Genomic DNA, 17,470 nt, shown 5'->3' with positions numbered 1-17,470 from the left:
GAGACTACTTTATTTTTTTGGAGCTTTGGTTTTAATACTACAGGTAGGAGTGATCCTCCTAAAATTAAATAAAATATTGCAGAAAGTCATTATAAATAAATAAGAAAATAAATAAAAATCTACTAGTGAATAATTGTAAGGAATTTTCATTAACTAGAAACTTTAAAACAGTTGAGGTTATTTGCTCCTACATGTTTTTATCCTTGGAAAGAAAAAGATTCTTAGCATTTGGAACAGCTGATGTTCTCGTGAATGGGTGCTTAATGCCCTTTCCAACTAGTTGTAAACAATCTGTGCAGAATGAGTTTAATCTTTCAATGCAAATTTTTTAGTGAAATATATTTTTGTTTTTGCACATTTAAAAACAAATAAAGTCATCTATTAAGCATGAAGTATTTAAACTAAATGGTTTTAACCACTATTAAATTATTTAATACAAAATAAGAATTTTTCAAAAGCTAATACTATATACAATTTCTTTTCACTAAAAATGTTACAAAGTTATAAAATTTTTAAATTTATAATTCATTTTTAACAAATTGGAACAGTATTTTGGAACAAAATATTTCATAAAAAAAACATTTTTTTTAGAAACTAATGGTTTGGTGGTAAAAGATAATAAATTGCCATGAATTTCTCATAAAATTATAGAAAAAGATTTAAAATTTATATAAAAAATATTTCTAATTAAAAAACAATTTATTTTTAATAATTTTTTACATTGAATGCAAATCAGAATAGCATTTTGGAACAGAAGGAGTATTTAATATTAAACTATTAAATAATCTATAATTGTTATTTAACTTAAGAAATTTCAAACTACAGAAAAGCAAAGTAAAAAAAACATAATAAAATAGTTCACAAACAGCTTGCTGCAAAATTAGAACAAATGTTGCGGATCAATGGGGTAAGATTTTTTGAGAGTTGGATATCAACATCTTATAAAATGTGAGTATAGTATAAGTTTTTTCTAAAAAGATTTTTTATTTTATTTAAATTTCCAATGCTTATAATGTTTAGCACAAGAGTTTATTGATGAAGTTGCAAGTTTACTGTCAAATCTGCATCAACATTTAGACATCAAAAAAATTCCTATGCTGTATAAAGGTACAGGAGGGTTGTAAATAAAATTTCTCAAAGAATTTTCTGGAAATAACTGGAGTTAGTTTTACAACAGATCTCTGGCCAAGTCGGAACAATGATTCCTACATAAGTCTTACAATTCACTACATTAATTCAGACTTTAATTTAGTAAGTTTTCTCATTGCATGCGCACCATTTATTGGTAAACACACGGGGTTGTGATTGCAATAATAATTGCAAATTAGCTTTTATTGCTAATTTAATCTGAAATGAAGAATTCCATTGAGCCTGTATTAATGACAATGGCAGCAACATTGTTTTAGCTCCTAAAGAAAGTGATGAAATTAATTCAGAATTGCGCTACAGTGATCACACAATCCAGCTAGTTATTCTGAAAGCAATCAAAAATTCAATTGAATTTTCTAAAGCAATAAATTTTTTTACAGATTTTGCATCACACAGACATAGAAGTGTTCTCTCTACAATCAAGCTTTTAAATGCTTGTGAAGAATGTGGAATTATGCCCAGGAAAATGATTCTTCCATAAAGAACATGATGGAATTCTGATTACATATGCATAAAGTCAGTCCTTGAAGTCAAAGATGCAATCAAAACACTTGCAAAAACCAATGATGAGTTTGAAAGGTCATGTCCCTCAGATGATTAATGGAAGACATTAGAATACAGCATTCCATTTCTTGAAATTTCATTCCATTTTAGAGTGGTGAAAAATTATGAAGTTGCAGTAGACAATTTTATCAAACTAAATTAGTGGTTGAAAATGTTGAAAAAATTTATATAAAAGAAAGTATTAAAAAATAAAAATTAATTTTTAGTTTTCTTTGATATTTTTTAAAATCTATAACTCTAAATTTATTAAATGAATGACCAATAAAAATTTGTTTTGTTTTTAATCGAAATCAAACCATACCATTAAAAAAAAAAGTTTAAACCGAATTGAAAAAAACCGAATAGTTGGTTTTATAGTTAAAAACTGAATTGAAAAAAACCCAAACCGTCTTAGTTGATAGCTCCTGAGTGTCTTATTTCTAATTCATTATTTTTATTTTTCTAATTTATTAAATGTTTCTGCTCCATTTAATATAGACACACCCAACCACCTACACACACTACTTGCCAAAAGATCTCGACACTATTTGAAAATTCTTAAATTCAAAGAACACTTTGTATACAATATTTAATGTAAAAGTAACACAGTTAAAACACAAAATCCCCAAAAAATTCTAATCAATTTTCTGATGCATATTACTTGACTTTAAAAAGTAGCATGTATCAGGTTTTTGTATTTTGACTTGTGTGATTGCATGTTATATGTAACTACACATATAATACTTTGAATATATTTTATATTATATATATAATATAAAATATATTTGCCAAAATTATAAGATTTAGCAGGGGTTGATAGCTAGGAAAAAATTTATAATACTTTATATATTACTAATTGGTGCATACATTTACCATTTATTAAATACTGACATATATATATATGTATGTATATATATATATACATATATATATATATATATATATATATATACACACACACATACATACATATATATATATATAAACACACACATATGTATATACACATATATTTACATTATATCACATATATACTACATGTGTGTGTGTATATAAATATATATATATATGTATATGTGTATATATATATATATATATATACATATATATATATATATATATATATATATATATATATACACATATGTATATATATATACACATATGTATATATATACACATATGTATATGTATATATATATATATATATATATTTATATATATATATATATATATATATATATATATATATATATATATATTATATAATGTTTGTAATATATGTTTTTTCTTCATTAATATATATGTATATTGCTCTATTTGAAGTATCTTTTTAATATTGAGCACTCTTTTATGACTATAAGTTTTGTTTTATTATTATAATACAAAACAGCCTTAAATATCAATATATATTATATATATATATATATATATATATATATATATATATATATATATATATATATATATATATATATATATATATATATATAAAACTAATTCACTTCTAAGAAGGTTGCAAGCAACCACTATTATGAGTTATTTGATAGGGTTAATGAGAAAGGAAACAGTTAACTTTTTTTATTTTTAATTTTTTTAAATTCTGATTCACTCCCAACATGGCTGTAAGCAACCACTATTAAGTTGGGAAAACAAAGAATAAAAAGAGTTAAAAAGGAAACTGAAGAGTTAGAAAGTTGAAAATATGAATCAGGAAAACATAGGTGAAGTTGTATAAATCAAGAAAACATAGGTGAAGTTGTATGAATCAGGAAAACATAGGTGAAGTTGTATGAATCAGGAAAACATAGGTGAAGTTGTATGAATCAGGAAAACGTGAAGATAGGTGAGAGTTTAAAAATTTTGTTGATGTGCAATGAAATAAACTAGATGAATAAAATATTTTGTAGCATGGAGGGACAAATACAGTAAAAAGATGCAATTTAGCTGAATGACAAGCCAAATAAGAACGAGTTTTGGTTGATCAAACTAGAGGTGATAGCTCATTTGAGCAGCAACTAAGATAGTAGAAAAAAGAAAGTTATGCAACCTTTCATAAATTGGGAGAGTAGCTCAAACTTGATAATCCAGGTCAACTATATTTACAATGTGGATTTGGAGTGAGTGGGTTTTTATTTGTCAATATAGAAATGTCAACAGTATTGCGATAGTTGTTTGCAATAAATTAAGTTTTGTTGGAGTTAAAATCACTTTAGATTTAAGATTGTCAGGAAAATTGTTATTATAGATAAGAAAAGTATCATTTCTTATCTATAATAACAATTTTCCTGACAATCTTACATCAGCAAATATAGAACTCCTAAGGTTACTGGAAATGAAGAAGAGTGTAGGCTTTTGAGAATGACTTTAATTCTGCAGTTAGAAAGAAATGATTTAACAATCTTAAAACTTTTATATGAAGCAACTAATACTAGAGAGAAAACTAATTGTAGGATAGTTAGAGAGATTGAAGTTTTTCTAGAGTTTTTAAATATTAAAACCACTTACTTAGCTCTATAAACAATAGTTTAGTGAGAATTGAAGGGAGTTCTGAAAACACTTATGATAGAAATGTTGTCTGAACCACAAGCCATAGAAGATTAAAATTGAGAATCGATTTTAACATTGGAAGCTGAAGTGCATTGGATGTCTTTATATGCTGGGAACAATATTGGCGAGGTCAAATTGAGGTCAAATTGAACAATATTGGCGAGGTCAAATTGATCTAATAGCCATAAAAAGAGGAAAAGTTCCTTGCATATAACTCTGCTTCATTTTGGGGAGAAGTAATAAGATCAGAGCCATGAATTAGAGATGGAATGTTAGACTTGGAATTTTAGAAATGGAAAAGACGAAAATTATTACGGTTTAATATAGCAACTGCACAAGAATGTGAAAAACTTGGAGTAGAATGAGTCTTGATTTAAAATCAAAGGTTCCATGCCTGCTTGGATCAAGGAGTATATGTAAGAGATGCATTTATGCATACATAATTTGGATATATATGGATATAAACATACATTTTCTATTTATTTAGATGCTGGCATACAATATCTTTATATATTTGTATAAATTTTAGTAATTCCAAAACTAAAGCAACTTCTTAGGAGACAACATAATCAAATTAAAAAGTTTATTTATTAAATTTTGAAAAATCATTCTTATTAATTATAATTAAAACAAATTCTTAAAATATTTATATCTTCAACACCAAAAAATTATAAATTGCGTTTAAAAAAGTAATTAAAAAAATAGACTTTGAAATAAAAGCAACTTTGACAATAAAACCAAAGTAAACAATAATTTAACCACGAAAATATATGTAGTTTCTGTAAATCATGTTAAGTAGATTTACTGAGACTAAAATTTTACAGAATTTATTATTTTTTATTAGGTATTTTGTTTTGAAAGTGCAACTTCATTATTAAAATAACATTTCGTTATAACAATAAACTTTGATATATAATTCTAACATTTTAGGATTAAATAATGGCCAGAAATAAATAATTTATTTAAGCAAAAAGTAATTGCTACTAAAAATAGCAAAAGCTGCATTTCAGAAAAAATAGAGAAGCTAGATTAGAATTTGCCCATGCTCATAAAAATTGGACAGTAGAACAATGGAGTCACATTTTATGGAGTGATGTGTCAAAGTTTAACTTGTGTCATTCAGATGGGAAAAAAAACGTAACACACCCAAAATGCCATAGTGGTGGTAAAGAAGTAATGGTTTGGAGATGTTTTTCCAGTTTAGAACCATTATTTCTAATCAACTGCATTATGGACCGCTTCCTATATATTGAGATATTTTGGTAAAAACAAATGGTTCCTTTTGCTGACAATAATATGTCTTTTAGATGGCAATTTTAGCAGGACAATGACCCTAAACATACACCTAAACTTATTAAAGCCTGGTTTAATGCTAGCCAAATTATTTTAATGAAATGGCCAGCAAACTAATGGGATCTCAACCCCATTGAAAACCTTTGGAAGCAATTAGACAAAGTCATCCGACTGAAAGTGACAATTAGTATTGCTGATCAGTGCATCAAGCTTAAGCAAGCATGGCAGGAGATAAATTACAAATTTATAAATTGATTGAATCAATCCCTTGTTGTTGTAGAGAAGTTATAAAAAACAAAGGATATGTAATTGATTATAGATATTAAAATAACTTTGAAGTAATAAATCATATAGAAGTACTTTTGAATTAATTTTTTAAAGTTACTTTAGTTTTGGAAGTAAACAATTTTACTTTTTTTCATTGTTCTTTATTTTTCATTACATTTTTTAATATTTTTTTATTTTGTAATTATTGCTTTCTATCTTTATTTATATAATGTAAAAAATTTTTAATGAAAAATAGATCTTGTTTCTATATTTGTATGTGTTTTACATACAGCGTTTAAAATTTGCTTAAGTTTTGAAGTACACTGTATATGGCATAGTATTTGCCAAAAGAGAAAATGATGATCAAATGGATGTGTGGTATGACTCTAAAAAGACAAGAAAAGAAGCCATATTCTTAGAGATTAGAAAATATGTTTTATTGAATAACGTTTGTTAGAGATTAAAGTAACTTGGGTATCAATGTAGAGAGGTAGCAGCTTCAGAGGAAAATGGTAGAGGTAGAAGTAAGAAAGCTTAAAGAGAGTGGATTACATATGGTATAAATGAGTTGTAGTTAAGTAAAGAAAATGCTCCAGATTTTATTATGTTAGAGAAATGGCATAAAAGAGAAGGCTAAAACTTGATGATGATGATGACAATGATGATGATAATAAAAATAATGATGATGATGATCATACGGATCATGATGATTTTTTATAAAAATATACATACATGTATATATAAAATGTAAGAATTTTTAATTTAAAAATATATATACTTTAGGATGTATCAATGTTTATACAGCCCTGGTCACAAACCCAGCCCCGGCCCTTGTTAAATTTTAACAACGGTGACTAACTATCTGGATAATAATCAAGAATACAACTACCAATAAATAATCAAGATTATTTAACAATTAAGAATAATATATATACTTAGAAACTTATTAAAATCGAATAGGTTCTGATGAAAAATTTATAGAAAAAAACCCTGCATCATGAAAACAAACAAATATTAAAACTTGAAAATTAAACTTTAAAAAAACCTTGTTAACACATTGCAAAACAATGGCAGGTATGGTTTAACTACATATGGCAATGATGAAGTAGGAATAATTGCTCTGAAATAGGTTATACCATTGGTTGGTTGTTCACAAGTAAATATCTTAACATCATCTAAAATGAGATTTTACATTTTATTGTAAATTTATAAATATTAAAACCCTTAAAAACAAAAACTTATTTAAATTATCTTTAAATAATTTTTTAAATTATCTTATTTAAAAAATTATGATTTCTAGAATTATACAATAAAAATTTCAACCTGAATATACTCAGATACAAATAGCTGAGAAAAAAAAAAAGATATTATATTTACTTTTACAGAGCTGTAAAATCTATTAATTAATCTACTAATCTTTTACTATTGTTAACAACAAGTAATTTATGATTAAGTTATTTACATTTAAGCATTTGCAAGCTAAAAAAATCCTGGTATGATATTTATTTGTTTGTTTTAACTTTTAGATAAATTTCTGGAAAAAAAAGTCTAGCTAATTTTTTAAAGCATTAACAAGGCAGAAATTTGTAGTAGAATTTTCTTAGCACAGTTAGCAACTGCTTGATGTTAAAGTCAAATACATTGTACTCTGAGGTCTTTGGCAAGTCCTGATACATTCAGTGCAACTAAAGTTGTCATTTCAAAATGATCTCCTTAATTTTTGTTTACATAGTTTGGAGAGTATGTACTGTATTAACTGCTAAATTTTAATAAATAAATAAATTTTAATAAATAAATAAATTTTAATAAATACCTCTTTGAGATTTTTCTTTATAACATTTAGATTATGATTGAAAATTACAACTTTAAACTTAAAAAAATTTTGATTTTAAAATTACTTAATATTTATTGAACTTGGGGGTTTTTAGGTATCTTCACTAATCTTTTATTGAGATCTCTAAACCAAATCTGCAGCTATAACAGAATTGAAAAAATTTAAAAAAGTAGTATGCTAAAAATTCACAAGTCATTCTTTTGCTTTAACAATATGCTCGCAATAAGGTTCGCTAATTTTTTACTTATGTTATATTAAATCTATGTATGTCTATGTAAATCTGTTTATATATGATAAATCATATAGTTTATTTACAATTTAAAACATTACTTTGTTATTTTTTGATGTTTCTAAAATTATTTAATCTTTTTATATTAGGTAATCTTTTTATATTAGGTAATAAAATATATAAATTTTATTTTATGTAGATATTTGTAGATAATTAAAGTAATTTTTAAGTACATTTTGTGTAGAGATAAATTATGCAAAGTAGATTTAAATTGTTTAAATTTTTTGAAATTTTTTTGACAAAATTTTAAATTTAAGTAAATCATTTTATTTTTTCAATTGATTTTTATTTTACTTTATTTATTTTAGATGGTCAATTATCTTTTGAACTAAATTATTTTAGATGGTCAATTACCTTTTGAACTAAATTATTTTAGATGGTCAATTACCTTTTGAACTAAATTATTACTTAATTCATTTATTTTAGATGGTCAATTATCTTTTGAACTAAATTATTACTTAATTTATTTATTTTAGATGGCCAATTATCTTTTGAACTAAATTATTACTTAATTTAGTTAGCAGCTTTGTATTATTGTTTGGTAAATATATTGAAAACATAAGGTTAATTTAAAAAAAGTTCATTTACTTTAAATAATATTATAATAAAATTAATATGTTTAGATTTTAAATAAACTCTTAATTATTATTTTTATGTTTAAATTTTAAATAAACTTATTTATTCAATAAGTTAAGGATTGAATAACAATACTTTATTCTGATTATATCTTTAAAGCCGCTCACAGCCAATCAAAAATCGTATGATTAAATTATTTTTTAATTTGATTTTATTTGATGATGATCATGATCATGATCATGATCATCATCATCATCATCATCATCATCATCATCATCATCATCATCATCATCATCATCATCATCATCATCATCATCATCATCATCATCATCATCATCATTGCTTTAAACCTCCCTTTTATGGTGTTTCTCTAATATTAACAATCTTGATCCTCTACTTTCCTCAATTGAAGCTTGTTTATACAATAAGTTTTCTTACTTCTACCTCTACCTTTTTCTCCTAAAGCTGCTACCTCTCTACAAGTTGATACCCAAATCGTCTGCATCTTTATTACTCAACATATTCAAACTACTTTTCTTCTCTGACAAACCTAATCCAATGCACTCATTATTCCTAATCTCTGTCTAAGATCATGGTTTCTTTTCTTGTATTGTTAGAGTCACAACACACATCCATTTGATCATCATCTTACCTCAGCAAATACTATGTCATATAAATACTTAAGTTTATATAATTATGTAAGGATGTATGCCAGGATATATATATAAATATCAAACATATGTTCAAACCATATCTACTATAAGCCAGTATTTAATATATATAGAAAATATATGCATAAATTCATAATGTAAAATATATTATAAATATTTTCTAACCCCAACAGCTAAATCTTATATTTTTGCTAGGACTGAGTTTGTAAAAAGCCCCATATTTAGCCGGGGCCAGGGTCCTGCTCACCACTATTGTATGTTGTTATTTAAAGTTAATTTATGTATTAGTATTAAATATTAAAGATTTAATATTAAAAATTCTAGATTAGACAAAAGTGACTATTAAAATAAGTATTTAAGTATCAATTTATTCTAGGTATCAAATTATTATTATTTTTTAATTCCTTCGTTTAACCATAAAATAAAAAAAAAATTAGTTAAAAAATAATAGTTAAAAACTAATCATTGGAGTGACACCTTAATAAAATAAACAAATAAAGCTAAAAACAAACAAACAACAAAAATTAATAATATAAATAACAACAAAAAAAAATCAATAAAAAGAAGAAAAATAACATTTAACAAAAGCAAGAAAATAACACAAAAAAGGGAAAAAGTGTATAAGCTAACATGAGAGGTAATGAATGAATGAGATAACACAACGTTTATTGATCAGAAGGATGATAAACAAAAGGATATATTTAAATATTACGATAAGACAAAAAAAATGAAATCATTTGATTAATAGCAACAAATACAAAAACCAACAATAATAAAAATAATTAGCAACAACACCACAAAAAAATACTAGACGATATAAACATTACATAAATGTACTAATCAATATAGACAATGCACAAAATTACACAACAGTATAAACAAAACATAGAAATACACAACAATATAAAAAATACACAGAAATACTCAACAGTATAAACAATACACAAAATTATGCGATAATATAAACAATTTAAACAGCATAAATAAATAAAACTTAAAAATAGATCTTTTTGTTTTCTTTTCATAACTTATTAAAGTTTTTATTTTCGAATTTATCACAAGCATTTTTATTCTTTTAACTTTGTTTTGTTTATTTTTTCTTTAATTTTTATTCTTTAATTCTTTAATTTTAATTTTCATTGTTTTCACTTTATTAGTTGTTTTTTTTAATTTTCTACTCTTAACAATTTTTATTTTATTTTCTTTCCCTCTTTTATATATATTTTTTATTTTTTGCCATTAAAAAATACTTCCTCCATTTGCGATATTATGGCAAAATTATAATCAATTTTAATTATTCTAGATATTAAAACATTATGTGTTCTAATTATTCTAGATATCAAATTATTATAATATATTCTAATTAATCTAGGTATATTATTATAATCTATTCTAATTATTCTAGGTATTGTATTATTATAATATACTCTAATTATTCTAGGTATTATATTATTATAATCTATTCTAACTAATCTAGAAATCAAATTGTTATAATTTATTCTAATTATTCTAGGTATTAAATTATATAGATTAGACTTAATTATATTACAATCTTTATATAAAGATTTTTATACATTATATAAAGATCTTATATAAAGATTCCAAAAAAATTTCAAAAAAATATTAAAATTTTTTTCTTTTCTAGTTATCAATGATGTAGATAATGACAATAAAATGCCAAGTAAGTTACATTTTAAATGATTACATTTTTTTTAAATGAGTATTTAAAAATAAAAGTTTTTGAGTTTCATTACACTCTAAAAAAAATTTTTTAGAATGTAATGAAACTCAAAAACTTATTTTTTGATTTTTATTACACTTTAAAATAAATTTTAAACCATTATATGTGATGAGCATTAAAAAAATTTTGTTAATGCTCATCACATATAATGGTTTGACTCTAGTACCACAGGTTTTGTTAGCACTAAAACTCAAATCTTTTGTTTTTTCAATCTCTTACTTAGAATCATTTTTCAGAAAACTTCAACCTTTGATTTGTGTTTCACCTTGTGCTCAGTTTCACTTTTTTTCACCTTTAGATAATACATCACGCTTTTTTCACATTTAGATAATGCTATGATCTCATAAAGCTTTTGTACTTCTATATTAGATTTACCACTGCACTTCTTACTACTACATTAAACTGGCTTTCCTTACTTTGCCTCTTTAAAAATCTCAGACAGGCATGGCAGCATTTTTTTGTTTTCATTGATTTTAAGTCAAGCCTCGCTCTCCCCTATGGCTTTCCCTTACTTCTGTAGCTGTTATTTCTAATCATTTTAGTGTACATTGTTGAGGCCACATTTGGAGCCCTTTGTTACAGCTTAGGGTTTATTAATAGTAATTAGGCAATTTCTTGGACTATTAAATAGTGTACTGAGTACTATCTGTATTTTGAGTTCTTGAGAATTCGTGCAAGTTCTTAAATAAATCCAAAAATGACTAAAATACCAAAAACTATAAAACACTAAAAACCATTGCCATTACCAAGTTCTCTAAATTTATCATTAACTAATATTTTTGGTCTTCAAAGTAACTTTTCTTCTGTTGAGTCTTACCTCTTGCAAAGTTCGCCAGATTTACTTGCTCTTTGTGAGACTAATTTGAGTTTAGCTGTCTTATCTTGTGATCTTGGTTTTGATGGTTATCTTCATTTAACTGATATAGCCGACAAACAGGTTGGTCCATTGCTTGACATGCATATCACTTCAATTTTTATATCTAAAGTGATTACCTTAGATTAGGTGCAAAAATGCATTGTACACATAGTTGGACTTGTTCTTGCAGCCAACCTTCAATCATTGTCACATCATTATAATATTGCTTTTCTTTCTCTTGTCTATAAATACTATAATGGGCACTGCTTTAAGACTCATCTTTTTGCAGTAATTGTTTCCAAGTGCTCCAAAAATTCTTATTTGTCTAGTTTTTTTGCTCAAACATCAGTTCTTTGGAATTAGCTCCCTTCAACTAGACTTTCTGGTTCATACAATTTGCAATCTTTAAAACCATCTGTTAATCATAATCTTGCTTTATAAACTTCATCTTTTCTCTTCCAGTAACTTCCAACTCTAATAGTGGTTGCTTCCAGCCTTGTTGAAAGTGAAGATATTTAAAAAAAAAAAACTTTCTGAAAAACTTTCCTATTATTTTAATACTATTTAAAAAAAAAAGTATACTGCTGAAACTAATATTTTCCAAGGAATTAAATTTATTTATCTAGTAAGTAAAATTTACATTTTTCTGTGCATGATTCCGCTTCAAACTTAATTTATTCTTTGATAACATTACTAATGAATACCATTCTTTGTTAACAAAATATTTATATAAGTTAAATTAAATGAGATTAAATTGGAGAAAATAATAGACAAAACATAGACAAGTTTTTGTTGGTTTTATAGAAATGCCATTTTTTCTTCTGAAAATCTTTAACAGTGTTTTTTCTTCTTATAATTTCAATAATTTGGCACTGCAACATTTCCAGCATTTTCTTTTTCAAAACACACAACAGGCAAGACAGCATTTCCTTTTTGAAACTTGATTAAAAACTATGCGGTATTGAAGCAAACTTTTACAACTAAATGTCCCTCTAAGCACTAACATTTTTATTATTTATTTTTATTATGAAACACTTCTCTAGAAAGATTGCCATTCAAGGTTACCACACTAAAGTGGGGTTCAGAATTTTTCATCTTCTTAGTAAGTTGCTTTCATCATATCTGAAAAGCCTTAACTCCTTTGATTCTATGCTATTACATTTTTATATATTTTTTATTTTTAAACAATGTTTCAACATTTTTTCAATAAAAAAAAGTTCTTTAAAAACCAAAAAAAAGAAAAAATTTTTAAAATACCAAAAAAATTATAATATAATGCATTAACATTTGATAAGATGTATACATCCTACCAGTTATTCAAGTTTATCAAAAATTTAATTAAAAAATAAGGAAGCTTAAAAAATATAAGCAAGATGACATAAAGTTAATGCGTTAATTATTAATTTCACTTACCAAGCATATTTTTCTCTACTTTTGTTTCTTTAATTTTTGGATCAATTTCTTAAATAAATTAAAGTTGATTAATTGATTGCAATTTTATAACCTTTTAATAAAATTAAAAATTAAAATAAAAAACAAACCAGAAACCATCATTTTTGGTAAAACAGAAGCATCATCTTTATGACTTTGAATTGCTTCTAACTTTAAACCTTAAGACACAACACAAAAATCAAAAACTAAGAATTATAGAAAATAAATGTTCAATTTAAAATTTAAAACAATCAACAATATTTTACCTTGCTCAAGTAACTCTATTCTTGCAGCATCAGTAAAATTTTTAGTCATTGATGATAAGAGTTCCATTTCTTTTTGATCTTTTATTGATGTATAATCAATCTATTTAAAACAGATAACTTGTAACTTTCTCTTCTAAGAAAAACAAACTAAATTTATTTGAAAAGTAATGAAAAACAAACATTCATACATCTGGTTTCATAATCAAAGTCAGTTTGTGTGTATTGTTGAGAAAACATTCTTTGACTTTTTCCTGAAGAAAAGCTGGATTTTTCTCTAATATGTTCTAAAACATACAAACCAAACAAAATTTATTAATGACAAAAGATTGACTCCTTAATAAATATTTCAACACAAAATAAATATAACTCCTTTATATTCATAATATAAACCAAAAAATATTTGTTAATGACAAAAGATTGACTCCATTCAAAAGATTGAATACAAAATAGATACAACTCCTTAATATATTCTAAAACATAATACAAACCAAACATAATTTATTAATGACAAAAGATTGTCTTCCCTACTCCTTATTGATTACTTTTTTTTTTTTGATATGGAATAAAAACACACCGGTAACTCATTGTAACTTAAAATTCTTTACTAACATGATTTAAAGTTCATGCTAACTTGTGGTAACTTAACATAATAATATTCAACAAAATCAAAAAAAATTATACCTTGAACTTCTGAACATAAGTATTAACAAAGAGAGGAGAAATAGGATTTTTATCCTGGTTCCAACTTGGTATTACAGCCTAAATTGATACCCAAAGATTAAAAACTCATATTATGAAATTCTAAAACAATATTATTAGTAACTTAATAGTTTTCTACTTTTGTATTCATTTTGTATTCATGTTTTGTTCCTGTATAGAACTTCATATAATAATTTTTTTTATCATTATAGTTTGATAAATTTTTTTTAAATTGAAATTTAAGAATACCATTATTAAAGCTAATCCAAAGTTGCTAGTCTGATGTTTTTGAGAAAGTTCAACATTATGAAGAATAGATTCAATTCTTTCTGGTTCAAATCCATCCCTAAAAATATAATATACAAAGTTATAAAAAATATGTTTTGAAATATTATGGCTAGCACTTCAATAATCATTATATAATAACTAGCATTTTATAAAAAATTAAACAACTAAAATTAATTTACAATATAATTTTCATCAACAGTAGTAACCAGACTGCAAAGAAAATTATTTTGGGTTCTAAACTTTAAACAAAAACTGGTGCACACAATTTTTGTGTGTGTGCGCGATAATAGAAGTTTTTCACAAGTAGGTACTGCCTATCCAAACCCTTAGTCATTACATGTACTCACAGTTTACTATTTTACTTAAATCTGCATATATATATAATATATTATTACCATTATTATTTATTATAATATATATATATATATATATATATATATATATATATATATATATATATATATATATATATATATATATATATATATAATAATAAATATATATATATTATGATAAATTTATATATATTATAATAAATATATATATATATATATATATAATATATATATATATATAATAATAAATATATATATATTATGATAAATTTATATATATTATAATAAATATATATATTATAATAAATATATATATATATATATATATATATATATATATATATATATTATAATAAATAAATAAATATATATATATATATATATATATAAATATATATATATATATATAATATATATATATATATATATATATATATATATATATATATATATATATATATATATATATATATATATATATAATAGTGTATATTAAGCAATTTAATAATGCTCATTTGTGAGTGACATGAAACTCACAGCAGTCATTTAAGCCGAGTAAATGGCAAGAAAAAGTATTTCAGCACTACTTTTATAAGAAAATGTGGCTATATCTAACTTAATTTAAAATTTTGTATATGTTAAAGTTTATTTTAAGTTTTACAGTTTTACTTTTCAAGTATTTTACAAGTTTAGTTTGCATAAGAAAAAGGGCTATCTAATATGTATGTATAATATCTAAAAAACTATAGAATTATTTTGTTTTACATTTTAAAAGATAAAAAGTTAAAAAAAAAGCAAGCAAAGGATTTGAACCTCCCATGCGCTGACCTTAACTACTTTATAAGCATAAAAGGACTCTTAAAAAGTATGCTTTTACTTAAAACATATATAAAATTCTTATTTTATATTTAAAACATAACTATTTATTAAAATTGCTGTATATTATATATTAAACTTATCTATTATCATTATCATAAATGATACAATTATAAAATATCATTTTCTTTATAAAAAGTATGTATTTTTTGTTGGTTATTTTTAAATCTGTTTTTAGGATTACTAAGATTTATATTTTCAAAGTGTTAAAGAAACATTGCATCTTACAAGGTTATTCATTCTTATATGCACATCTATTCATTTTTATGTGTGTTTATTCATTCTTATATGCTTGTTTATTCATTCTTATATGTATATTTATTCATTCTTACATGCGTTTTAAAAAAGCACAGTTTTTTCAAAACAAATTGTTCTTGTTTCCTGGTAACAAGGGTAAAAATGCTTAAGACAAAGACTTTTTACATTCAGTGATGGTTTATTTAATTTAGTATTAGGTAATTGTTTAATTTTATTATTAAATTTATTGATTAAATTATTACTTATCTAATTATTCATTTATCTAGATTTACATTTAATTATTTATAATTGTTATTAATACTCAAATATTTACTCTATGGATGGAAGAGAAAATAGCAGTGCCAATCGTAAAACAAGGAAAAATCTTAAAAAAAAGCACATTGAAATGCTTAAGCATTTAGTTGAAAAAGATGAATCAATAACAAGCATTTCCACTTCTCTTAATATATCTAAGCCACAGTTCAAAAACTTGTTGTTAAGATTAACTGAGGAGAATTCTAAGACATGACTGCAATCAAGTTGTTTACTAATAAATAAAACAAGGTAAAAGACCTATAAACGCTCAAATAAAAAATATTGAATTATGCATACAAGAAAACAACCTTCTTTGCAAGAAGCAATAAAAAAAAATCTTTCTGCAGCAGGCTTTAACATGTCTCAGCCTACTATTTCAAGAAAACTCAAACACGGATACACCATAAGAAGAAAGCTTATGGAGAAGACCAGCATGCCAAACTTTATTAAAAGCTTTAGAAATGTCAAGAGTGAGGCCTTAAACTCTCCACCTATATCTAATGCACAATAAAATCTATTGGTTATTACTGTTAGCAAATCAGCTGTAGAACAAGAAGATCGAAATCCATATTGATGATCAGAAAGTAAGTTATTAAATTCAAGATGAGAGATTAAGTGTTTGTTAATTAAAGATTGAAAAATCTTGCTTATGATAGGAAGAAGACTAATGGGACCGTAGTTAGACGAATCAGATCGCTCCCCAGAATTTTTGAAAATAGGGATAACAGATACCGTTTTCTAGCAGGCTGGAAAATAAGACTCTGATAAGTACTTGTTGAATAGTTTTGAAAGTATAGGCGACAGCTCCGGAGAACACTTCTGCAAGACTATAACAGTTATGTTATCCGGGCCACAAGCTGTAGAAAAGTCTAAGCAGGAAATCACTTTAGATACAGAAGCTGGAGTGATATGAATGTCAAGCAATGGATCAACTTGTTTGACGGCTATATCAGGTTGAGTCTAACTTTTGTGATGAAATACGAGATTTCATGACCTGAGAATAGCGTTAGACAAAACCTTTTTACAATGGCTTCTAACAGTAATAAACAGACGTCTGTTTTCTAGAGAATTGCTTTGTTGATAGATATGGAAGTAATGGTTTCGATTGCCAATTGCAGCAGCACAATGTGAGGAAAACCATGGAAAAGAGTGAGGCTTGACCTGGAATCGTCAAGAAGGAACAAAAGATTCCATGCCAGCCTATGAAGTTATGTAAAAGCACATTTGTCAACAGGAATAAAATCAGTAGAATTT

At 24.7% G+C, this 17,470-nt stretch overlaps 1 protein-coding gene across 1 annotated transcript in view; it reads right to left on the bottom strand.

The window, feature by feature from the left end:
* LOC100207349 (presequence protease, mitochondrial) overlaps nucleotides 1-17,470 on the bottom strand; it is a 177,184-nt gene that overhangs the window by 38,911 nt on the left and 120,803 nt on the right. Inside the window, exons 15-21 of the mRNA XM_065792819.1 lie at nucleotides 14,415-14,511; nucleotides 14,148-14,225; nucleotides 13,655-13,750; nucleotides 13,467-13,566; nucleotides 13,311-13,379; nucleotides 13,183-13,230; nucleotides 6,848-6,977 (exon numbers count right to left, since the gene is read on the bottom strand). Of these exons, the coding sequence (XP_065648891.1) occupies nucleotides 6,848-6,977; nucleotides 13,183-13,230; nucleotides 13,311-13,379; nucleotides 13,467-13,566; nucleotides 13,655-13,750; nucleotides 14,148-14,225; nucleotides 14,415-14,511 (618 nt within the window). The remainder of the gene's footprint in view (nucleotides 1-6,847; nucleotides 6,978-13,182; nucleotides 13,231-13,310; nucleotides 13,380-13,466; nucleotides 13,567-13,654; nucleotides 13,751-14,147; nucleotides 14,226-14,414; nucleotides 14,512-17,470) is intronic.

Source organism: Hydra vulgaris, chromosome 03 (assembly GCF_038396675.1).
Source record: "Hydra vulgaris chromosome 03, alternate assembly HydraT2T_AEP".
Classification (NCBI taxonomy): domain Eukaryota; kingdom Metazoa; phylum Cnidaria; class Hydrozoa; order Anthoathecata; family Hydridae; genus Hydra; species Hydra vulgaris.
The sequence above is the reverse complement of the archived record's forward strand: the minus strand, read 5'-3'. Positions and strand labels throughout refer to the sequence as shown.